General features: G+C 39.3%; 1 protein-coding gene across 2 annotated transcripts in view; it reads left to right on the top strand.

Annotated features, from left to right (window-relative positions):
* Positions 1–24,849, top strand: part of Fras1 (Fraser extracellular matrix complex subunit 1) — a 424,489-nt gene that overhangs the window by 296,501 nt on the left and 103,139 nt on the right. For both annotated transcript variants that reach the window (XM_074041924.1, XM_074041925.1), the window contains 8 exons: positions 1,274–1,452; positions 5,767–5,883; positions 12,273–12,387; positions 13,798–13,935; positions 16,149–16,181; positions 19,401–19,532; positions 20,929–21,054; positions 23,225–23,472. In XM_074041924.1, the coding sequence (XP_073898025.1) occupies positions 1,274–1,452; positions 5,767–5,883; positions 12,273–12,387; positions 13,798–13,935; positions 16,149–16,181; positions 19,401–19,532; positions 20,929–21,054; positions 23,225–23,472 (1,088 nt within the window). The remainder of the gene's footprint in view (positions 1–1,273; positions 1,453–5,766; positions 5,884–12,272; positions 12,388–13,797; positions 13,936–16,148; positions 16,182–19,400; positions 19,533–20,928; positions 21,055–23,224; positions 23,473–24,849) is intronic.

The following is a 24,849-nucleotide window of genomic DNA, read 5'->3' as shown; positions in this document are numbered from 1 at the left end:
TTTAAGCAGTTCACCCCTTTTTCAATTTGGTCTTCTGGAAGGCATATTCTTCTTGTGAAATTTTAATTGTTTCTCTAACACCTCTGTATTTGTGAACTTACTTAAGATGATAGTAGGTTCAGTGAAGAATAAGCAGTAAAAACAGACTGGTGATATTTCCTTACTTCAGTTCAAATAAAATAGAGAGACTGGAGGAGAAGAAAACATAATCAGTTATTTAGCAGGGTGAACACTGATACATGTACCAGAAAAATAATGCTTATTGGTACCAAAGCTTCATGGCTTAGAATATGAGCTTCAGCTTCAAATCTCCACTTATCTACTTTTCATTGTGTGACCTCCAGCAAGTTTCTGAACTCCTCAGAGTCTAAAGAACTTCATTTGTACAAAGGAGATGATAAATAATAACATCATTTGGAGGATTAAATAGAAAGAGCAGTAAGGAAGACCAATAATCTTTGTACTACAGGTTAAGTATCCCTTATCCAAAATGTTTGAGACTGGAAGAGTTTCAGATTTCAGATTTTTTTGTGGCTTTTGAAATATCTGTGAATACATAATGAGATATCTTGGGAGTGAGACCCGCGTATAAATGTGAAATTTGTTTATGTTTCATATATACTTTATACACATAACCTAAAAGAAATTTTATATATTATTTTTGATGTGCCTGCATTCTGGCTATATCCAATCACATGCGGTCCATCCAATGTGGATTTTCCACTGTAGCATCATGTTGGTACTGAAACAGGTTTGGCTCTTGGAGGATTTTGGGTTTTCAGATTAGGGTTGCTCACACTGTATTATTTTCACTTTAACCATGAAGAATAGAAGCTTTTGCAGTGTTAGTAAGCTCATACAGTTGGGAGTGGTGGAGTTGGGCTTCAATCATCACACAAAGTAGTGTTAGCACCTGCCAAATGTTTGTAGTGTTAGCGAGTAATATTTTCATCTGGCAGAACTCTCTCAAGAATAGCTTTTACTGAATTTTTCTAATTTTTTGTTGTGTTTATACCTAAACATTAGAAAGCATTTTCTGTTATGTAGAAAGCTGTGTGGAAATGAATCTATTCAGTGCCCAGTATTTAGGTGTCTGTTTACAGCCTACACTACTCTTTGAGTCTCCTTATATAATTTTAACAGATATACAAGTCAGCAATTTTATACATAAATCACCCTTGAATGACATTTGGTTCTATCAGCTGAAAGACTGAGAATTCTGTGTGTAAAGGTGGATTCAGCCTTCCTAACTGTGTGGCTTGTGGTTCCCTAGGGGAGGTGGTCCTTTTGATGAAGATGCCTGCAGACAGTCCTGCCGACGAAGGGCAGCACCTGCCTGATGGGAGGATGGTGACCCCCACCAGCACCTTCACCCAGCAAGACATCAACGAAGGCATCGTGTGGTACAGGCACTCGGGAGCCCCAACCCAGAGTGACTCCTTCCGCTTCCAGGTGCCCTCTACTTCCTGACCTCTCTGAGTCTGATGCAAGCTATCACCCTTATTCATGAAGGATGTAGGCCATTTTCTGCAATGGCCTGTTGGGTGGGGGAGGGGGGAAACTTGCAATTAATAGCGTTAAGAGAGAGTGTTTTTAATCTGTCCATTCAAATGTCTCCATGTGTAGAGTCATCCACAACAAATAGGCTTATATTAAATAATGGCCAGTGTGTTCAGGAAAAAATTCTTTAAAAATACCACATGGAGAAAACCAATTTTGAATGTGCTGGGACCATTCACCATCTTATGGTAAGATTATGGACAACAGCCAAGCTCAGTAGCTTGGGTATTAGTTCTGCCACTTGTGAGATACACAACTTTAGACAAATTACTTGGCAATATGCTTGCGCTTTAGTTTCCTCACCTGTGAAATAGATGAGGAATTAGCACTTATAAAGCATTTAGACTACTGCCTGACAAACAGTATACACTACCTAGGGGTTTGTTATATCCATGTATAAAAATGGATGAAATATTAGACCATAAGGAGACCTGCCAAAAACTAAAGAACAGGTTTATACTTAGGCACATTCTCTGACCTTATGAATATAGCTAGAAATTTAAAATAAAAAGATAAACAAAAAAATTTAAACAACTTAGACTATTTAAAATGGTCTCTCCAAATAATTACTAGGCTTTAAAGGAAATCAAGCCAGTAAAGTATTAAGAATATTGATGAGGAGGAAATAACTTATCAAAACTTAAATGATTCAGACAAAATTGTATTCAAAAGAAAATTGATGGCATCTCTTATTATTGAGCAGGAAAGCACAAAAACAAATGGACTAAATATTTAACTCAAGAAGCTAGAGAACCACAAGGAAAGCCCAAGGAGAGCAGGAAGAAAGAATTAATAAAGATTAGCAGAGGAATTGGTTGATTTTAAAATGCTAGAAATGATAAATGAGTACAAATTCCAATTCTTTGAAAAGACCGATAAAATTAGAAAAACCCCTGGCAAGCACAATATGGAAATAAGGAATTAGGCAGAAATACAAAGGAATAAGGAATTATGAATGAGAAAGAGTGTTTAAGTGGGAATACAGAGAAGAAATTGGAGAAGTCTCAGAGAAAGTGTATGTGTTCATGGTGATCAGCTAAAGCAGTATCACCTCCAAGTTTAAGACTTTTCCTTAGTTTAGGAATCCAGTTGAGAATAAACCAACCATGGTAGCTCCCCTTGCTAATATTATCATACATTCTGTTTCTGATGCCTGGCGTTTATATATCTTCCTTGCCTGACTAACTTCTATTGCATAAAACATGTGCTTTTCCAGAAAGCAGGTTGAGATAAATTTGGAAACCATTAAAATAAGATTATACTAAGTACACCGAATGTCCATTAAGTGACCAGTGCTCTGGGCCTGTGCCCAATTAACTTCTTGTGTTGAGCACCTGGAGAGTGCAGCAGTCATCAAAGAATAAGTCAGAAAAATTTTAATCAAAAGAAGTCACTCCAACAAACTAGAACCCATGGCTCTGCCTTTGTTTTCATGGAGGTTGAAAGAGAGATAATGTTGTCAATATGGAGAGTTTCCCTGGAAGGAATTTTAGGTACCTGTTTAAAATGATATTTGATTGCTTTTTCAAATTCATTACTAAGTAGATAAGATTAAAAAAAATAAGATAGTAGAAGTTACTGATTTAAAAAAACTAACAGTAGAATTTAAGACGTCCAACTGAACATTATTACTTAAAAAGTGGCTCGTTTTGGAGAGTCTTCATACTTTTTGCACAAAAATGTGTTTAGAACTCCTGTTTGAAATTGCTTTCAAAGTGTGTGGGATCTTCTTTGCAATCTCCTCAATAGCTGACAGTGTATCATGCTTTGTAGCTTTAAAAATACAGAAAAATAGCCAAAAGTCATTCAGAATCAGTTCTGTTAGAAAAAGAGTGGTAATTATTTTTGGTTAAGACAGGAGTAATTATGAGGCAGTGAACTCAGCATTCTGTGATTTGTGTACTCTCTGAAGGCATTCCAAAAAGTGCATTTCAAACACTGACAGCATCTTTATTGCAAGTATGAAACAACTCTGAGATTATGTTCTCCTGGACATAAAAGTGTTTGTGTTTGTTTTTAAAGTCTCATTGCTTTATAGGCTTACTTCATATTTTGATTTCAAATGCACAGACATTCCAGCCATGTGCTAAAATAAATGGTTAACAACTTTTCCCATTTATCTTAGTATCCCTACAGGATTTGAACCAAAAAAAAAAAAAGATGCTATTCTAATGATTCTTTTTTTCTTCTTCCCTTGTTTTTTTCTCTTTAAAGCAGGAAATGCAATATAATGAGTTGCACAGATTTTATTCTGTTTTAATGTTGATGTGGTGTCATGAGCTATCAATGCATCCCATCTGTTACTTCACAGGGAAGATTTGGGATTTATGGAGTGCAAGTGGCATTTTAAAATAGAGATGGTCTAGTGAGAAGAAACCATAAACATTCACAGTCATTTTAGGTGTAGGAAAATAGCCCAAATTTGGTAAATTTGGATCACATTGGCACAACCTTGGCATATGTTTGAAAAATACCAACATATTTCATTATCAGTGTCTTTATGGTAAGCCTGACTGATCCATTTGCTTAGTAACATGCCGCGTTTCACTACCTGACCAATGGTCTGTTCTTTTACACTAAGAAGTAGGAGAACACATTTTTCCCTTTCCTAATTTCCTAAAACTACAAAGTGAGTCATTTGGGTCAAGGAAAAAAATTATGCATCCAACTTGGATTAAACTTGGTGGTTAATACTAGCACTTATTGGCTCTATAGCTTTGGCTCATTGCTTTAATTTTCTGACCTTTAGTTTCCTCATCTGTAAAAACACACAAAAAAAGATAATAACATTACTTTGTGGGAAATAAGAAGACAGCAGCTAGTACAGTATTGATCCGATGCCTGATGATCAGTGAATTATAGCTGTTATCATTAATATCATTTATAGGGATGCTAAATCTCCTTGAAGACATGTGGATATTCTGAAACTTGACCCCAGGCACCTGGTGCGATCCAAATAAAGACAGTTTTTCTGCCGGGTGTCACTGGTGTCCCCGCCTTCTGTCTCAAAGCTTCAAGTACACTATCCCCATAACGTGGAAGTCACACAGTTGTTGTGACAAGTCTGAGGTCAGGCAAACAGCAGAGACAGGGAGGACTTGAGGGAACAGCTCAGTGTCTTGGACGAAGCAAGAAGCTGTCTAGCAAAAGCAATTTTCAGCATTTTTGAAGCAAGAAAATGTTGCTTCTGGAACTACTACCCTAACTATAAATATTATTAGTCTTGTTCTGCCATGAGGCTAAGGTTTATCATTTAGTGTCTGGGTGTAGCTATCTGTGCGGATAAAGATGAAAGGAATGAAATAAGAATCATCTTATATGTTCATAATAAAACTTTATCTAGCCTTCAAAAACTATGTTATCAGAAATGGTTAATGATACAGCAAAATGTCACAGTACTGTGTTAAGTAAAAAATTAGAATGGACAACTGTGTGTAAATTTAGGTAAGTCTGCACAGGAAAATGATTACGTTGGGATGCCTCTGTATTAATAATCAAACTTTTATGTTGTGAAATCCTAGATGATTTTTTATTTATTTTCTTGCATTTTCAGAATTACCTAAAATGGTTATGTATCTTTTTATAATTAATAAATGATTAATAAGCTGGGCACCTGGCTCACACCTGTAATCTTAGTACTTGGGAGGCTGCAATGGGGAGGACGCAGCTGCAGGCTATCTGAACAGGAAGCTTGTGAGTACCCCATCTCAGCCAATGGCTGGGTGTGGTGGCATGCACCTGCTGTTCCAAACTACACAAGAGACTGAGATCAGGAGGATTGCATTGTATGGTTCCAAGCCAGCCCAGGCAAAAAAAGTTTACAAGATCTCATCTCATCGGAAAAAGTGCTGGATGTGGTGATATATTCCTGTCATCCCAGCAAGGCAAGACATTTAAAATAGGAGGAATGTGGTTCGCATCAGCCTGGGCAAAGGGTGAGATCCTATCTCCAAAATAACCAGAGCAAAAAGGACTGGAGAAGTAACACATGGTAGAGCACCTGCCTAGTAAGTGTGAGGTCCTGAGTTCAAACCCAGTACTGCAAAAATAAATAAATAATAAAATACGAAGGGCAGAATGAAAATTACAGTGCAGGAGCACAGCATTCAAAGAGAGATGGTGTAGAGAAGGGCAACACTACACATGTGCAAACATGCTCTGCACAGCAGAAGATGAGGGACTCACCAGGATAACTTTGTATTTCAGGTGTCCAGGGCCACTGATGCCCAGGCCCACCTAGAGAGCCGTGTGTTCAACATCGCAATCTTACCTCAAACACCTGGGATGCCTAAACTCTCCCTGGGGTCATCTCTCCATATGACGGTGAGTTGGGTGGGAGGGCTTACAGTTCTCAGTTGGAGGAGGCACACAGCGTGATGATGAGATTTGATGAAGTACCCTGGTTTCGGATGTAGAAGTGCTTGACCCAGTAAATGTAGATCCCAGTGCCAATAAAGGCAGCCCTGTAAACACATTTCAAAAAAAAAAAAAAAAAAACCTCCCGGTGAAAGGAGAATTTGAATACTTGGAAGAAATTTCAAGTTTATGACCATATCATTGTTCAGCCAGTTATAGCACCACCTAGCTGGAGAAACTAGGAGCAATTTTTAAAAGCCCTATTAGAAGTTTCCTCTGTATTGTAAAAACTTCCTAAAGAAAGTGATGTCAATGCTGAATTCAGGGAGATAGGTAGCAATTACTTATCCAAGTGAAAATTTGGGGGCAGGTGGTGTGGGATTGAGGGGTAACAGCAAAGGGCGCCGCCACAGGTATAAAGAGCACATGGAGGACCCAGAGTTACCTTAGGGTAGATGGAATATGACAGTTGGGAAATTGCAAGTAGTTCAATTAGACTGTTGAAATGAGGGAGGCAGAGAAGGCGTGGTGGGAATATAGAGGTCATTCCCCCATCACAGAAGGTCTTGGGTGTTGTGTGGGAAGGAGTGGGGCACTTGGAAAGATGTGAGCAATGGTTTCACCTAAACTATCACATGGAGCTCAGTTCAGACAATCAGCAGTCTATGTCTAAGGTAGGTGGAGTGCCAGACTGCTCTTCCAGACAGAGTCACAGGATACAAGCCCTTGTAAATTAATTATCATGGATCCGTACTTTAGTTAGCGCCCACATAATTATACTCCAAAGTAGTGTATCAGCCTTGAGCCATAACAAAGAGAGCAGTGATAGTTTCAAAAATTATGGGTCTGGGGCATGACAGAGACGTGAAGGGGAAAATAGAAAGTTTTTAATGAATAGCTGGTATCGGTATTTCCACCATAAACCGTAATTTAAAGAAATCATAATTCAGCAGCACTATCAAGTCTATAATTCGTCATTCTGACTGGAGGAACTTGGATCAGAATTTTCTCTAAACTATAAAGAAAAATGTGCATATGTATTTCTTGCCAGATGCTAATGCAGTGTTATTTTGAGTTTAGAAGGGAAAAAAATAGGCCAGGAGCCATGAAAATGGTGTGTTTCTCTTTATTGCTATGAAGAGACTCTTCCTTGTTAATCTTTAGGGTCTCAGATTGCAGGTTTGCAAATTAGGTCTGTCCATTTGAAACTTAGGACATCTCAAAAGTTAGTCTACTATAAAATGTGATGAGCTGCCGGGCTCCAGAAGCTCGTGCCTGTAATCCTAGCCTCTTGGAGGCTGAGATTGGGTAGATCATGGCCAGCTGGAGCAGGAAGTTCACAATACTCCATCTCAACCAGTAACTGGTCGTGGTGGTGTGCATCTGCTCCTGTCATCAAAGCTGCATAGGAAGCTGAGATCAGGAGGATAAGTTTCACGCCAGCCTGGACAAAATGTTTGAAACACCCCAATTCAACAGAAAAAAGCTGGATGTGGTGACATGTGCCTGTCACCCCAGCAACAGCAAGAAGCTTAAATAAGAGGATTGTGGTCCAGGCCCACCAAGGCAAAAAGTGAGATCCTGTATCCAAAATAACCAGAGCAAAAAGGGCTGGAGGTGTGGCTCAAGTGGTAGAGTACTTGCCTAGCAAGTGTGAAGCCCTCAGTTCAAACCCCAGTACCACCAAAAAAATGTGTTTAGCTTACATTACTTACAATACTGTTTATGTTTCTTTTGACACTAATTAGGGCGATTGCTCTAGGATATACTTGTGGTCTCTGACAAAATACACTTTCAATTCAATGACTGGGACTCATCTAAACATTTGTCAACTATGTTATTGATACTTGTGGTAAAGGTACAGAGGGTATGCCCATATGCTTTTTCTTTTGCATGATTTTTTTCCTTTATTGTTTTTCTGGATGGGGGTAATTGTGTGTAAGAACAGAAGTTCTTACAATGTATCAAATATATCATACTTGAATTCACCCCCTCCATTGCTTTCCTTTATTCCTCTCCCATATTCCTAGAATAGTTTCAACAGGTATCAGTATTACATTTACATACGTATATACATAGTTTTTGCACCTTATTTACCCTCCTACCCCCTTTCCTGCCACCTCCCCCTCCCACTGGTACCAAACACCGCCCCCCCCACCCCAGCAGGACCTGTTCCGCCCTCCTGTTGTAGATTTTATAGAATGAAAAAAGAAAAGAAAAAAATGACATTTTTGCTTGTTTGAGATAAAGGTAGCTGTGCAGGGAGTTTCCCAGTGATATTTCCATATATAGATGTGCCTTATGCTTTTAAAAATAGGAGTCTACTTTTCCATTCTTCTGTACATTCATCCGTAAACACTTGTGAGCTCTTAGTTTGTGACAACTGCTGTGGAAGACATTGGAGATTTTCTGACCTTAAAAATATAGTCTCTATTCTAAAGAATCTTTGTGTCTAAGAGAGGAGACAGGCAAATAAATAAACAGTGATAAATACCAGGACAGAGCAATGACACAGGAGCAAAAGGGAGGACATCTCTTGCAGTAGTCATGGAAGAAGGTTCCAGAAGGCTTCCTCTAGGAGGGGAACTAAGCTGGTTGAGTGTAAATTATCTCAAGATCGGGGTTCTTGAGATTACAGACTTAAGCCTGTATTCAAATCACCTGCAGAATTTGTTAAAACACAGGTTACTAGAACCCACCCCAGAGCTTCCAATTCAGTAGTAGAGTAAAGAATCTGCATTTCTAACAAGTTCCCAGGCAATGCTGTTGAGCACAGCACCACACTTGAAGAACCACTGAACTAGACTAAATTGGGGAATTTCATCCCGGGAAACAGAAGCAGCAGATTAAACAAGATAGAGACGCTGAACATGGCATAGTTGAAGAATTACAGGTAGTTCATTTGGCTGGAGAATAAATCACCAGGAGTAATCACCAGGAGTAAAAGCAGCAAAAACAACAATCAGATTATGGAGGACCTTAAAGAAAAGATGGAGTTTCCATTTTGTCCTGCAAAACTATTGGGGCAAGTAGACATGGAAAGATTTATAGAAGAAATGTGGGATGAGCTTAGGAAAATCATTCTGGCAGCAGGGTAGAGAACACCCTGGATGGGGCTATCCAGGAAACAAATGAACTAATGCAATCATGTAGAACAAGAAAAGTTACGACACAAACCTCATGCAGTAGCAATAAGCGTTCAGGGCTAGGGAGAGGCTAGGGAGATCTTGAGGAGATACCTGCACACCCATATTCATTGTAGAATTACTCACAATAGTCAAGACATAGAAGCAATCTAAATGTTCATCAACAGCTAAATAGATAAGAAAATGTGATAGTCTGACCATGGTGGCACATGCCTGTAACCTCAGCTACTTGGGAGGCATAGGTAGGAGATCAAGATCAAAGACCTAGACCAGTCCCAGGCAAAAGTGAGAGACCCTGTTTGAAATTTTTCAAACACCCCCTAAAGAAAAGGGGCTGGGGTATGGCTTAAATGGTAGAAGTCCCTGAGTTCAAACACCAGTGCTGCCAAAAAGAGGGAAAAAATGTAAATAAATAAACTGTGATGTACACACACATATACTTGCACACTGTAATATTATTCAGCCTTTTAAAAAGATGAAATCCTGTTATATGCTACAGGATGAGCCTTGAGAACATTATGCGAGGTGAAATAAACCAGTCACAAAAAATGCTAAGTACTGTATATGGTTCCACTTACATAAGATATCTAAAAGTAGTCAAACTCTTAGGAAAAGAAGTAGAGTGGGGGTTGTCAAGAGTGAGAGAAGTGGGAGAGAGAAAGGGGGAGTTGTTCAATGGATGTGAAGTTTCAGGAAGATGGTAAGGTTCTAGAGATCCTTGCATATAGCTAACACTATTGTACTGTATTCTTAAAAAGAGTTTAGATGGTTAAAAAAAAGTCAGAGAGACAGAGAAAGGAAGATTTAGAGACACAGTGGCCAGTTTGATATGGAAAGACCCTAGTTTCTGAGAATTCGGAGGTGCCATTCATTGAGGTCAGGAGGGGGAGGCATAGCAACTTGAGTTTGGACTGTGCTTATGAAAGAAATGCTGGAGTCCAGTGTTGAAAGGTGAGAATAATCCATGTGAATTCACAGATGAGGGAAGTGTGTGTGTGGTGGAGCACACATCATGGCAGGCCCCCACAGGCCATGGGGAGAACTTGGCTTTTTTACTCTGTGTGAGATGGAAGGCCATTGCAGTGTTGGGAACAGGTATAATGTCCTCTGTAAAGAGCTCCTGCTGGCTGCTGGGCTGAAATAGACCATAGGGGAAGTGACAGCTGTTGGAGGCCAGTGTCAGAATTCAGGGAAGAGGATGGCTCTGAGCAGAGTGGAGGTGGGGAAAAGGATTTGGATTCTGGGTATATTCAGAGATAAGATGGGTATTATGAAAACCATTATTCTGTAATCTTCTTTTGTTGACAGATATGTTATGAAAAATGTCTTCTGTAATGATCGCCATAAAATTTAATCTCTCATTTCTTACAGTGTTTAATTGATAAATATATAACATTCCAAATAGCCAGTATTAAAATCGATCGTACTTTGATATATAACAACCTCTTAATATTGCTTTCTTCAGAGAATTAAGTCATCACTTTTTCTACCTGTTATCTATTTCTATTAGTAAAGAAATAGCATTTATAAATTCCCAAATAAAACATCTGTTGTTTTGACTAGAACATATTTCCCTTTTCTACAGTTCTAGGTCCATGATAATTCTCTCTTCTTATTACTTTATTGTTTTAGGAGCGTGTAGGTTTTCAAAAGTATTCCATGATACTCTGAAATATTTAGTCATTATGATGATTCTGAGGTTAGAAGGTGGCAAACTGTACCAAACATTATACTGTGCCCATAACTATTTGTCTGTGTTTCTGTGGCCCCTGGATGGGCTCTAAATACCTGATAAAGGACAGCAAATTTTTAATTTGTTGTCATTGGTTTATTTTAAAGGGGAGAGACCAGCTGCTATTCGCAATTCTCATTTTCCTTGCTCTTTACATTCCAGACCTGAGCAAGGGTGTGAAATATGACTCTTTACTATAGGGGGATTGTCCTAACCTGCAGATGCTGCCTCTCCCTGGGACAAATATGCCCTGGGGACAATTGCAAAGCAAATGCAACCTTCAGTCTTTTCTTGGTTAAAACGAGGAATACACCCTCCCTTATGAGCATTTCTGAGCCCCACTTAATCCTTTTCTAAATGGGAACACCACTTCTGAAAGAAGCAGAGCTTTAAAGAGCAGGAGCGTGTCATACTCCAACCCACCTTCAGGGCTCAGTCATGATTTGTTCTGTTTTAACAGCATGCATGACTCAGGCAGAAGAACCCCATGCTCAGACTAGCTTTCCCTCCTCTCTGTCCCTAACCCAGTGTCAGGCCTAGTCATAGAGCCTGGATCTTTCCTTTTTGGTTTTTGAGTGTAGCCACTTGGGTTGAGGATATGCACTGGTGAATTGATAGTGAGCGCTACATATGCATCAGCCCTGTGGTTAATATTCATTCACTGGGCCCTGAATGCTAGAGTAGAAAAGCAGTATTTAGTTTTCTTGACTAGTAGAATGGAGACAAAGAGAAACAGTGACTATTTTTATGTACTTTAACGGACAAGTCGTTCTTGAACCTCTCTCTTAATGCAAGTGGTGAGCCATTTCTGGTTGGCTGAATCAGACTCATCTTTAGCCTTTTGAAACCAGAAAGCATCCCAGTTCCTGTTAGCAAGCTGGGGTGAGGAGGAAGGCACTGAAGAACCTTTTTCCAAGAGTTAAGCCTCTCAACTGGCTGCTCAGAACTGCTTGCCATACTCAACTTTAGCACATTAGTTTAAAGGAGCAGAGATGTCAGCTCGGAACAGGAGAGTAGCCAGCTGTGGTGCCTCGTTTCCAGAAGTGTTCCACTGCAGCTTCAATGGGACACATGTCATCCTACTGGGACCACACATCATGCATGGACATAAACCTGGAGTCAGAGGGCAGGGGAGGGAAGAATTCGAGTTTGAGAAAACCTGAAAAGACCTCTATAACCCTGAGAGGTTCCTGAGGCTGGGCAAATCTGTAATTCCAGATCCTTCTCTCTTTTCTTTTCTTTTTGTTTTTGTCTTGCAGTGCTGGCGATGGAACCTAGGGCCTTGCACATGTTAGGCAAAAACACTTTGCCACTGAGGTACATCCTCAGCCCTCAGATCCTTCTTTTAAAGTCTTGGAGGAAATCTTGCTAAGTGTGACTGATTTAAAAGCCCCTGATTTAATAAGGTTTGGTTTTTGTCTCTAGCTTTTCTTTTCACCATGCCATTTTTTTCTTCTTTCTTTCTAAACTTTGTTCAGGCGCGGGAAGAGGGCCTGACTATCATTCATCCACATTCGCTGTCCTTCGTGAAGTCTGAGAGGCCCACTGGAAAGATTACATATAACGTCACTCTACCTCTGCATCCAAATCAAGGTAAGATGTGCAGTAAACGGTCTCTTGAGTGATGCTACCGCCTTGTGGTTGTGGACCAGTCCTAAAACCTCCAGGGTTTTGGCTGCTGTATACACAGCAATACTAGTTGAGATTTTAAAGAAGAACTAATGTTAACAACCCATGCTCATGTCCTCTCATAACATGGGGTACTGGACTGAGTACCCCTCCCATCAATGGCAGAACCCACCACACAGAGACATCATCTGTAGGGGCAGAGATGCCCTGACAAAGTTGTAGCAGGCAAGCAGAGCAAAATGAGCAGTTTCTAAGAATAAGGAGGTCTGCCAGAGCCCAAAGAAGGTTGAACTACACATACTCAGTTTCTTCCCCAATTATATAAGTCACTCATTCTCCTATAGATGAATATAGAAATGGGGAACTACAGTTCCAGAGGAGAGGCGGCTCCTGTCAGTAGACCCCAGCCTTTAGATTTCTTAACATTGGGCTAACTAGTAAACCCATGCCTAACAGAGGTGTACTATCCCTCATAGAAAGAAGATTGACTGCTACTGTGACAGTTCAGCTCTTGCCTTTAAGACTGCTTTCCAAAGACCAGTCATTGCCCCAATAGGATACCTCTCTCATTATCAAATACTCAAAGAGAAATAAAAGAATAAACATTAAACTTCAGGATCCTGTGAGTGAAGTCCAAAGAAATTGAAAGTCATCCTCTCCCTTTTTAAACTGCTAAGTTGTAGCTAGAGGTTCTCCCTATTGCCAGTTCTTACAGACCAGCAGCCTGGGCTGTTTTCTGCAGAATGGCCTTTGGTCAGTTAGCCTCTCCGAAGGTGAATTAGTTCAGCACCAAGTCCCACATGGGCCCTCCTTCAAAAGAGTGAATAAGACATGGAAGATGAGCACAGCCTCAGTTCTGCACCTACAACATTTATGAGTGACAGGCAAACCTGCAGCCTCTAGAGTATTGATCACAAGCCAAGTGATGGAGCAAACTCAGTTCTTAGAATAATCAAGGTCCACATTCCGGTTGCCAAAGATCACAGAGTCTGAGGCATTTCTGGAGCAAATAGGGAAGACTGAGAAAAAAAATCTCTTCAAGCATAATCAGAGAGCAGTCCGTGACAGTCTCTCAGTGACCTTGACTTTGAATTGAAACTCAGTTGGGAGGGTCTCATAGTTATGGTACTGTGTCCGTAACTTCTGGAATGGTGTGCTCTAAGCTATATTAGAACAGTTGTCAAGACCCTGTTTGGATTTCAGATTTGCCTGTTTCCTGAATAACTGAAGAATGGTGCAGGAAGAACAACCCAAGAGCTGTTGCTCCTGAGGGATTTGACTCCCCCCAGGGAGCAAGGCCAGCTTTGTGGCTCTGGCTGTTCTGTCAGCTATGATGGTTACAGTGGATGCTCATGTCTATCTCTTCCTCCCTAGGTATTATTGAGCATAGGGACCAGCCTCATTCTCCCATCCGGTATTTCACACAGGAAGATATTAACCAGGGCAAAATCCTGTACCGTCCTCCCTCTGCGGCCCCCCACCTCCAGGAGATCATGGCCTTCTCCTTCGCTGGTAATGCTCTCTTCTCTGCTTCAAGGCACCCAAATTACTGTCTGTGGATCTTCATGACTGGCTTGCCCATTCTCTGGACAGTTTGGTGACACTGCTTTACAGCTACTCAAAATAGCTTGCAACCTGTCAGCCAGTATGTGGCTTGGGCCCAGTTCCATCTTGTTCCCCCATTCATTCATTTGCACATGTGTACTTTTTGTAAACTTTTACTTTGTGGCTCCTATGTGCCAGTCACTGAGTGATACAGTGGTGATACAGTGTTGAGCAGAGAAGTGTGGACCCTGTTCTTGGGCTATTTGGGGATGTAGATATAGAGACAATTAGGTAAATAATCCCAGTAGTGAATGTTTAGTTGGAGACTGAGATAAAAGCTCTGTAAAGAAGGAAGACTGTTCAATGGCATAATTAACCATAAGCAGACCAAGGCCAAGGACTCAATGGAGACTTCCCAGAGAGGTATTAGCAGGGCAAGATGGGTAGAAGCTAATGAAGCTAAGTGTGCATGTTGGGATGGTAGGGAGAGTGTTCCTGAAGGAAGAGCATGTGCCTCCTATGCAGAGGCCATGGGAAAAGAGAAATTGTGACAGAATCAATGTGAGTGTGTATTGTGGAGGGTCCAGCAGAGGACAGATAAGTGGTTAAAAGATATGCCAGACTTCACAGTTCCTGGAAGCCTATAGTGACTTGGATCTTTATCCAAAGAGCAAGTGGAAGCCAGTGGAGGTTTGAAAATATAGGGAATGACTTTCAGAAAGAACTCTTTGACTGCAGTGGTAAGAACAGACTTGACAAGGAGGCCAGAATGGATAGGCATGTAAGCAAGGAGAGTCTAGTGAAGTGGGTTCTGTGGTACCTCAGGGAAAATTCCATGTAGGGATGGGGAATGCTGTTGACCTTCTGGGATTAATACCAGGCTTTGACAAAAGACATCTTTCTCTTTTTTAAGACTGAGTAGAAAAATAATTGAGTTTTCCATTATAATCATTGCCTGCCTTTCCACTGAACCAGGATATCCTTAAAACTGACCACCCATCTCTTCCCTAGAGCCAGTAATCAAAGCTGCTGGCTGGAAAGCAGGAGCTGTGGGTCCTCGCCCCTAAATATTTCTGTGCCTTAGAAAGAGTCTAAAAATCTTAGAGCCTGTTCTTTATGATCTTTAAAATGAATGTACCATATAACATGATTAATTTGGTATTATCTTTCATATAGTAGATTTATTCCTACAAAACAGCTGGTGATTTTTTCCTATTTTAACATTTTTAATTGATATAACATTTGTACATATTTATGGGGGATAGTGCAACACATGCACACAATGTGTAATGAGCACATCTAGGTGATTATTAATAGGCCCTTCCAGAGAAGTACGGTTGATAATTTTGTACGCTAAGTTGAACATGGGTTAAATAATTGTAGAGATTCATTTTTGATTATGATAAACATATGAAGTGATATGCCATTATTTAATATTAGTTCAATTGCATTGGAAATGGTTAACAACTCAATTAGATTGACAATTTCTGAGGGTAGGGGAGAAGCCCCTTCTCTGAGGAGTATACCTAAATGTTTAGTAACTGGGTGACTAATAGTCCATGAAAATGTCCATGGTCCTCTATCCCCTGCTTCACAAGACCTACTTTACAAGAAACTCAGGATGTCCTGGGATTAGAGGAAAAGAAAACATGTCAGCCGTGGCTGCAGTGATTTCCAAATCTGCTATACTTGCCTTAGTTCCTAGAGTCTGTTTTAAGAGAGCAGAGCCCTGTCCTGTATAATCTATGGGATAAATGCCACAAGATAAATCTCTCTCAGAGTTACAGTGTGTAAATCAATGTCCCAGGCGTCACTCAATTCAACAATGGAATTGACCTACCTAGAGCACTGTCAGTGATTTACGACATTTGCCCACATTCACCAATTTGTAGGATTTTATGTAGTGGTAAAATAGGATCTGAATGATTGTATTATAAATCACTCTAACTGTGTGATATAAAATTATTCTGCTGTTTCCTTTTGCTAACTTAAAAATTAATGCTTGCATCATTAAATTCAACATAACATTAGCAAATGACCTACCGATTATTCCTTAAATCAGAAAAATTTAGATTAAAACATCTTTTACCTTCCTGACCTCTGCCCCATATTTTGTGTTTTCTCCATCTATTTCTGATCCAAAATGTTTAATACATTGCTTTTCTCTCTTGTTCTTTCAGGTCTCCCAGAATCAGTGAAATTCCACTTTACAGGTAAAAACTTTAATCTCAATATTAGAAAATGGAATGTTTCCTTCCCTTATTAATCCTTTGTTTTGTTCCCTTCATCAAGTACTTTTAGCTCATTTCCAAAACATAATTAAAAGTTATATGACTTTTCTTCTAAAATAGGTTTCTTTTAAAATAATAACATGGTTAAGTAGTAATTGCTTAATTTTGTATTCATAGAAAAAATTTATCAAGGATATCAAAAATTAAAGTTAGATAAGCCCTAATTCAATTCATTCTAGTATTTGTGTAAAAGAGGCAATAGTGGGTCAGATCTTAGATTCTGGATCCAGGCAGTCCGAAATTTAGCCTGCTCTGGAAGTTTTCACTTCTCTGGGCCTGAATGCTTCACCCACAAATGGAGGTAACAATAATTATAATATACATATATATATATATATATATATATATATATATATATACATATATATATATGTATATACATATATACATATATGTATATATGTATATTACATCTATAAATATATATGTCATATATGTAAAACTCCCAGAACAGTGATTGGCATATAATCATCCCTGTGTTACACTCAGCTAATGCACAGCAGTTGTACTTAGTCTTGAATAAAGCACACTCTGAATGCCTTGCTACTGGAGGGAAATGTCTTATGACCCAGAGTGAGAGCTGAGAAATGTGTGTAAAAATCCTCAGCATTCTAGTTTTATTTGCCACTGCAATAGAAGCCGAACATAAATCAGCAAATGCGGAGTCAGACCTGACTCTGTGCTGGGCACACACAGGGACAAGTTTTCTTGTTTGGGTCAGAATGAGGATGGTTGACCATGAAGAGAATCTTTAAATAGCTGTTTAGCTGGGATTGATTGCTCTACTAGAATTCACCATCCATGTGTCCTGTTATATTTCATATAGTGACAAATCTTGGTCAGATAAGATATTACTTCCCTCCATCTCCTAGACCTTCCTTTCCTCTTTGAGAGCTAAAAATCACACTTGAATCAGGTAGTGAATTTGTTGTGTCATTGTTGATATTAACCCAGTATCAGTTCACTTCTAGTGACAGACCTCTAAGTAATTCATATAACCAGTAAGAATATATGACAGGTTTTTTTTTTTTTACCTTTTTCAAAACAACTTATAGTAAATGTCATCTTATTAAACCTTTCTAACAATCTTCTAAGGCTGGTTTATTGTCAGTATTTTCAAGCTGAGGATACAGAAGGTCACCAAGAGTAAATAATCTGCCCAGGTCTCCATCACCAGTAAACAGCAGAACCAGGATCTTAATTCAAGCCCCTGACTCAGAGTATGGTGTGGAGTTATTTAGTGTATGTGTTCATGAAAAACAAGTGTCATAAGAGCACCGCTCAACCTTTCCCTGAGAGCGTGAGTAGATAGAAGGTTAACAATCAACTTCTCTAGGACTTTAAGTTGACTGATTCTTGGCCCTCTTAGGCCATTCAGATGACTTTAATATCTTCCATTCTACCTACATTCCTGTTTGGTTTTGGTTTTATTTTAGTAGAAAAACAGCCATGTCCTTTAGGAAAGTTTTGTGAAGGAGATTTAGAAAGTGGGCAGCAAAATTCCAAGCTCTGACACTAACCCATAGAAGGAAGGAGAACAGCTCCTTTTAATCAGTTAACGAAAAAGAAAGCTGATGTTCCTGACCTGACTGGCTTAGTGACAAGTGAAGACACTCTGCAGAGCAGTTTTGAGCAAGGAATGTATGAGCAAATGGTGCCCGAAGGAGGCATTTAACCCAAAGAGGCAGTTTACTATTTCTCAGAGAAATCAGAAATATTGCTTAAAGAGAGAGGGCTGGACACGTAATTGCTGCAATTTAGATTGTAAGTTGTTTACTTGCAAAACACTGCACACATGTGATTTATTTCTAGTTATGTAATGTATACTGGAAAATAACTTACTTTTGCTTTAGAGGTTCAGACACTCCTTGGTCACACTGAGTGGCTGTGTGATAAGACCAAAGCTTTTTAAATTTTAAGGCCTTTCCTTTCTTCCTCTGTAAAATAAGGCTCCTAAAGTCTCTCTGAGCTGCCTTCCACTTAAAAGTAAGACATGTGAAAGTGATAGCAAGTTAAATAAAATTCTGCTTTTCAATTATTTATTTTTATTTAACAAAGAGGTTTTTAATTTAGATTATAGGGACCTTAGAGAGTCCTAAATCCACTGAAACTTGTGGAAAGATTTATACATTTGTCTACAAACTTTCAAAAACTTTTGTCATCCAGAGACAACAAAGTAGAACATAAACAAAGAAGCAGCAGCACTAATTTTGGCCAGAGCCCTGAAACCTCCATTCTCACGTGGCGATGTCCTCTGTTCTTCTGTAGGGCTGCTTCATGACTTCCCTAGGACATGGGATGTACATTATAAGACTAGCTATGTCTTTTAGGTCTGTCTCAAGGATAAAACAAACCTAAATGCCAAATGGAATTACTATATGAGCCATCACTGATCAATGCCTTAGTTTGCTTAAGAGGCGGTCAGATTCTTACTATGTCCATGAGAGAGTGCCAATATCCCTCCAAATCTGGCCTTTAGAGAAGGAGGGTGTTTTGAATTATGAGAAAGCAGAAATAAAAGAGTCAAGGCTCAGGCAAGTCCGCCTTCATTTCCCCTAGGAGATCAATGTTAGTCCAGGCAAATAAAATGTAAGGTCACTATTTTGCTCAGAAAGTGTCTTCTATTTTTATAGCACTGCATAATAACCAGGTAAAAACAAGTAACAGACATTTGGGTATTTTCTGTCCTTTCAAAAATTATTTTCTAATGAAAAAGAGATGTCATTCCTAAAAGTAAGTTCTAAAAATATTTTTCAGGAATTTGAGAGGAGTGAATTGAATCAAAAGACGTTTCCATAAATAAAAGGCTTTACCAGCGTCACATGAGAGACATAGTTTGCGTCACTTTCCACTAACATTTATCGAAATCACCTATTGTGAAAGTCCCTCTTAGAATAACATTGTCCGTGTAGTCCTTTATCCTTTTTCTTATCTGTAGAAAAAGCTTTGTTAGAATAGCTCACAGAATCTTAATTGCTTGCTTACTTGTTCCATCTGTAAGTATCTCTTTGAAGTGTTAAGATTATCTAAAAAAGCTTCCAGCTACATATCTGTGACCAGACTATAATCAATCACTACAATCAACTATAAGTTGATTGATGTTTACATTTGTGTGTGTGCACGTGTGTTTTCCCCTTCTAGTTTCTGATGGAGAACACGTAAGTCCAGAGATGGCCCTCACCATTCACTTACTTCCCACTGAGCAGCAACCACCAGCCTTCCAGGTCACAGCTCCAGTGCTCAAGGTCAGCCCAGGAGGCCGCACTTCTGTAGGTGAGAATTGGGAGCCTGAAAGAATCATGGCTTTGGGAGTGGTACCATATTTCACCTGCTCAGTCTTCTTGATGGTTGCCAAGAAGCAGTGACCTCCTCTTTGGAAGTGGCACATTCTCAAATACATCCTTTCTCTTACCCATTCCTATGCAAATCAGAGCAGCTCAGAGAGAAGGAAATAAACCCATCCAAGGCCAACCTTGGGAGGGAACACATCACAGAATTTATTTCCCAGCCTGCAGGAGTTTGATTTGTTTTCTTCACTAAAATATAAAGTAACAGAGCAGAGAGGAGAATAGAGGGGAAAGGGTTTCAATGAGTGCTTTTGTTTTCTATTTAAAAAGTGAAGAGGAACAGGAGAAATGACAGATCATAATAACCATCAGGAGCTAGGAACAGATAACTGGGCCAGTTACTTTGTTCATGATTTTACTTACTTCTTTGTATTCTTATGCCTTAGAAGTTTATTTATTCTTTTAACAAGCACATTTTCCTAGCCAAGAGTGGACATGGTAATTGTTGTTAGGTGTGCTCTATGGATCCTTTTGCAGTTTCTACCTGTGAGTTTTGGTCAAAAATTGTCAGGGCTGGGTGTGGTGGTACACACCTGTAATCTTAGGTATGTGGGATGTGGAGATAGATGATCATGGTTCAAGGTCAGCCCAGGCAAAACAGTGAGCAAGATCCTATCTCAGAAGCAGGTTAGGCATGGGAGTACATGCCTATAATTCTAACTATGTGGGAGGCAGGGGTAGGAAGAGTAGGAAGAACAGAGTCTAAGCCTGGCCCTGGGCAAAAGCAAGACCCTACTGAACAATAAACTAAAAAGGTCTGACTGCACGGTTCAAGTGGCAGAGTGCCTGCCTAGCAAGCACAAAGCCCTGAGTTCAAGCCCCAGTTTAAAAAAAATTGTCATCAACTTATAAGCAAACATATACCATAGTGGATGTCACTTTTACTCTTTTCCTCGCTTTTGTGATGCCCAAAGAAGTCGTTGTTAAACTGGTAGATTCAGGAAAATGAGAAGGAAAGAAACTATGAGAAGCAAAAACAGTTTATGGCATATTTTCTGGAAGATAGCCTGCCCAGCTGTTCAGGGCTGACCTACTGGTCGCACTTCCTCTGTGCATGCCCTCATTAGTATGGAATAAAAAAGGTGTTCTGAATTCAGAACTACCTACTGTTAGTGAGCTCTTGGAAGAACCTACTTGCAATCCGTGAATTGACTGTATTCTCGGCTTTTACTTTTTGTGCTTGGTTGGAATTAAACAGAGCTCTTTGATTACCTATATGCATAACCTGGCCTCCAGCTGGGCCTGTGGCATTAATGTGTACAGAGGATTGAGTTGTGGCTGTACCTATTGTCTCTCACCATGCTTTATTCTCCTTGCTGCAGGCCTGCAGCTGGCAGTAGGAGACACTGAGGCAGCCCTTAAAGATCTCTTCTTCGAGCTCCGGAAGCCTCCACAGCATGGCATGCTGCTTAAGGACACAGCTGAGTCCCAAGGGCCCATGGCTGCAGGTAGCTGTGTACTCTGTACTTGGCCTGCTTGGGGGACTTTCTGCCCTCTATTCCGTTTGATGTGTCTCAGAAAAGAAGGAAAGTATCTTTGTAGGATCAACTATGAGGAGCGACTTCCTTTTGTGTTTGGTCCCTTGGCTAAGAGACTTCTTTCTCTGCCCACATTCACTTTCCATCTGCCCCTCTGTCCCATGCTGGATACTGTGAAGCTGTTTCCTCAAATTGTAGGTGAAATTGGTTGGTTTTTAAAACTTGAGTAGATGCCTGTTAAAAACCACAGGAGGTAACAGCTTCCACTTTCCTTTAGCTTTTTCATGGTATTAATTGGTCTGTCTTAGCATGTGAATCTTTACAATATTTTTTGCCCTATGATTCTGACAGTGTTAGCTACATGTATCTTCATCCACTAAAAACAAGGGGACACACTTTTGAAGTATTAGCCAAGCCACACAATGTGGTAATATGATCAGTTTTTTAAAATAGTATTTATTGTGCTTTCTCTTATTAAAAAAAATACATAGTGATTGCTTAAAAAGTACAGAAAAGCACAAAGAACACAATACAATCTAATTTTTAATAGTTAGGCCTTATATTTCAAAGTGAATATTATCTCTTCCAAATCAGTCACTTGGGGATGTCATATCTTATTCCAACAAAATCTTCATTTTCTCAAAACCTTGATATGGTGTCTTTTAGAGATGTAGTAATACATTCTTGTGTACTTCCCTGGTGGGGAAAATCTTTGCCCTTAAAGGTAGATCAAATTTTTAAGAGCAACTATTAGACATTTGGGATTCATAAAGAGAAACTTCTAAAATGCACTAAACGAAAGAAGTGTCATTATAATAGCTTTGTAGCATCCCAGGGAACCTAGTTTAAGGGTGTCGTAGTCATTGTTCTGTTTTTTTTAACATACATTTAACTTGTATTTGTGTGATTCATGTGTAGGAGCTAAAGATGTTTGTAAAAAGTTAGTTTTGTTACCTCTTTAGGCATTGTACCACTAGCACTAGTAACACAGAGTAACACAACGTTGAAAGAAAGGGCATAAAAGATGAGTACAGAGGATAAACAAGTAAATTCTTCATTCTCATTATTTAACACTAATTATTATAGCCAGGAATCTATCAGCAAGTAGAGTTGAAAATAGCATCCAGGAAGATTAATTCCTCAGCTGCGCTCTGTGCATCCATTAATCCCATGGCACATAGAAGTACTTTTCATAAAAAGGGTTCTATGACCAAGCGATATATATTTATATATATAAATGTAATTAATTATAATATTATATATTAAATATAATTTAATATATATTTATATGTTAAAGATTCTAAACAGGCGCTCTACCACCTTGAGCCACTTAGCTCAGGATTCTAAAATTCTAATAAATCCTGCAATTTAAAACATAGAAACTCAGATTGTGTTTGTTTCCATTTTCCCCTAACTTACGTGAGTTCTAGATTACATAGTTTGGGTTTCTAACTTCAAGCATATATATTTTTCTCCTCCTCTTCCTCCTCTTCCCCCTCCCCCGCCTTCTCTCCCCTGTCTCCTCCTCCTTCTTCTTCTCCTACTTTCTCTCTCACCCCACCTACCCAGGGCCTTATGCATGCTAGGCAACTGCTCCACCATTAATCTACATCCCCAGTCCTCAAATGTATTTTTCAATTTTTTTTAAATTTATAGCCCCATCCAAAATGAAGACTCTTATAGACTCATAAAACATAACCTATTTTAAGTTTTTCAACAGTTTTTCAGTACCAAGTTTAGATGCCAGAAGAGCTCAGTCATACAGATCTTTTTTTTCCTAGAGCTTTTTTTTTTCTAGAACTAGAAGCAATGAGTGGACCTTACAGAGGCAGATTTTAGCTCAATATGATTTAGAAGCTTAAAACAACGAAGTGAATTAGAGGTATCTCTAGAGAAATTAGCTACCTTGTTAAACACTCTCTCACCTTGAGAAGTGTGGAAAGACACACTAACCTGTGCTTTATCAAGTCTGTTGTAAAGAGAATTCTATATTGGGTGGGCATTGAGACTAATTATCTTAAAACTCCCAGAGTTTATGATTCTATATGTACTTTGAAATTCTAAGAATAAAGGTACTATATAAATGAAAAGTGTTATTCCCAGGTGTAATTGGTTTTACAATTTAATTTGTTGTTGGAAGGTGACACTTTCACATATGATGATATTGAGAAAAATGCTGTGCTGTATGTACATGACGGTTCCTTTGCACGGGAAGACAGCATGGAAATCTCAGTCACAGATGGCCTCACCGTGACGACGTCAGAAGTGAGAGTGGAGGTGTCCCTGTCAGAGGACCACGGGCCTCAGTTGGCTGCCAGTTCCTCTCTGAGCATTACTGTTGCTAGTCAAAGCACAGCCATAATCACCAGGTCACACCTTGCTTATGTGGTAAGTTATTCTTGTTCCTCACTGCAGCTTCTGACTGGGCCCACTTGAAAAGTCATGGCATGCTGGGTATTTGAGGCAGCAGGTATAGGACCATATAAAGAACTCCTTTCTCAACTTCCTTATACTTCTACTCTTAGGAGGAGTCATACAGTGTCTCCTGCCTTCTCCCAGTGTCTCAGGAGCAGACAAGTGAATGCGTAAAACCTGGATGAAAACACAATGAGTAAGGGTTGGTGACTGTCAACAGGATACAGTGCCATTGTCAGAATAGCCCAGGTTCCATTGTTTAAGTGCCATCCATAATTTTTCTAGTGGGAGATTTAAGAAAAGAGCATTTAGAAGAATTGACCTGGTCCATGACTAATCGGTAATGAACAGTTGTTTCCTGTCTCCTTTAGAGAAAGCCCACTTTTCACCAGTTTTTGTCTCGTCTATTTTCTAGACAGAATAAGAGCAGCTCTTTGGCAGTTCCTCTCTGCAGATTTCCTAGGCAAATTCACTGACTTGCCATCCATCTCCTACCCCAAGACGAGCAGTATGGTCAGCGGCCAAGAGTTGAATTAAAGACTCTGGGGGTTTCCCCCATGTCTGGCCCTGACTTGATAAGTGATCTGGTAATTAAACTCATCTTCTTTCTTTGAGTCTGGGGCTAAGGATAATGAGGATAATTAATCTTATTTGAAGTTATGTATGTAAATAGATATGTACTTTCTACATAAACATAATAATGAGTAGTAAAGCCTTGAAAGGAAGAATAATTATCAGAATGATGATTATTTTTAGTATTGAATTTTTCCTTTACTAGTCTTAAAATTCCAGTGAATGGCCTGGCCTTTTTTTGTCTCCTTCTTTTTCTAAACACTATATAGTTTTAAGTAACTCTTCCTGGCTAAAGAATCTCACTATAAAATCTAGTCCTGAATGGTAACATATTAGATAAAGCATTAGCCAGGGAACAATTGCTTTTGCACAGGTTTTTCCCTTAAATTGTCTTTTCTTAAATTATAGGAGACTGCATTCCAGTCTTGATTCTTCTTGTGGGTCTCCTATAGTTTCAGAACAGTCTGGGTATTTTTAATTGACAGATTATTTTTTATCATAGGTTATGATATAAAAGACCATAGGTTATGGTCTTTTGAATCCTATGAAACTCATAAATTCATAAAACATGTGAATTCAAATTTAATCAATAGATCATCAAGGCTTGAAAAATGTTTGACGGACCAAAATAACACTCCAGGAACAGTTCCTGCTCATTAACTGTGTATTATAAGCTGCATATCAAAATGTGAACTCATTGGCAACTGAACATGTATTTTCAAAAATTGATTGAATGTGAATTTACTCACCAGAGCAGAGAGACTCCAGAAGAACTAT

Source organism: Castor canadensis, chromosome 9, assembly GCF_047511655.1.
Source record: "Castor canadensis chromosome 9, mCasCan1.hap1v2, whole genome shotgun sequence".
Classification (NCBI taxonomy): domain Eukaryota; kingdom Metazoa; phylum Chordata; class Mammalia; order Rodentia; family Castoridae; genus Castor; species Castor canadensis.
Note: the sequence above shows the minus strand (reverse complement) of the source record. Positions and strands in the feature narration are given on the sequence as shown.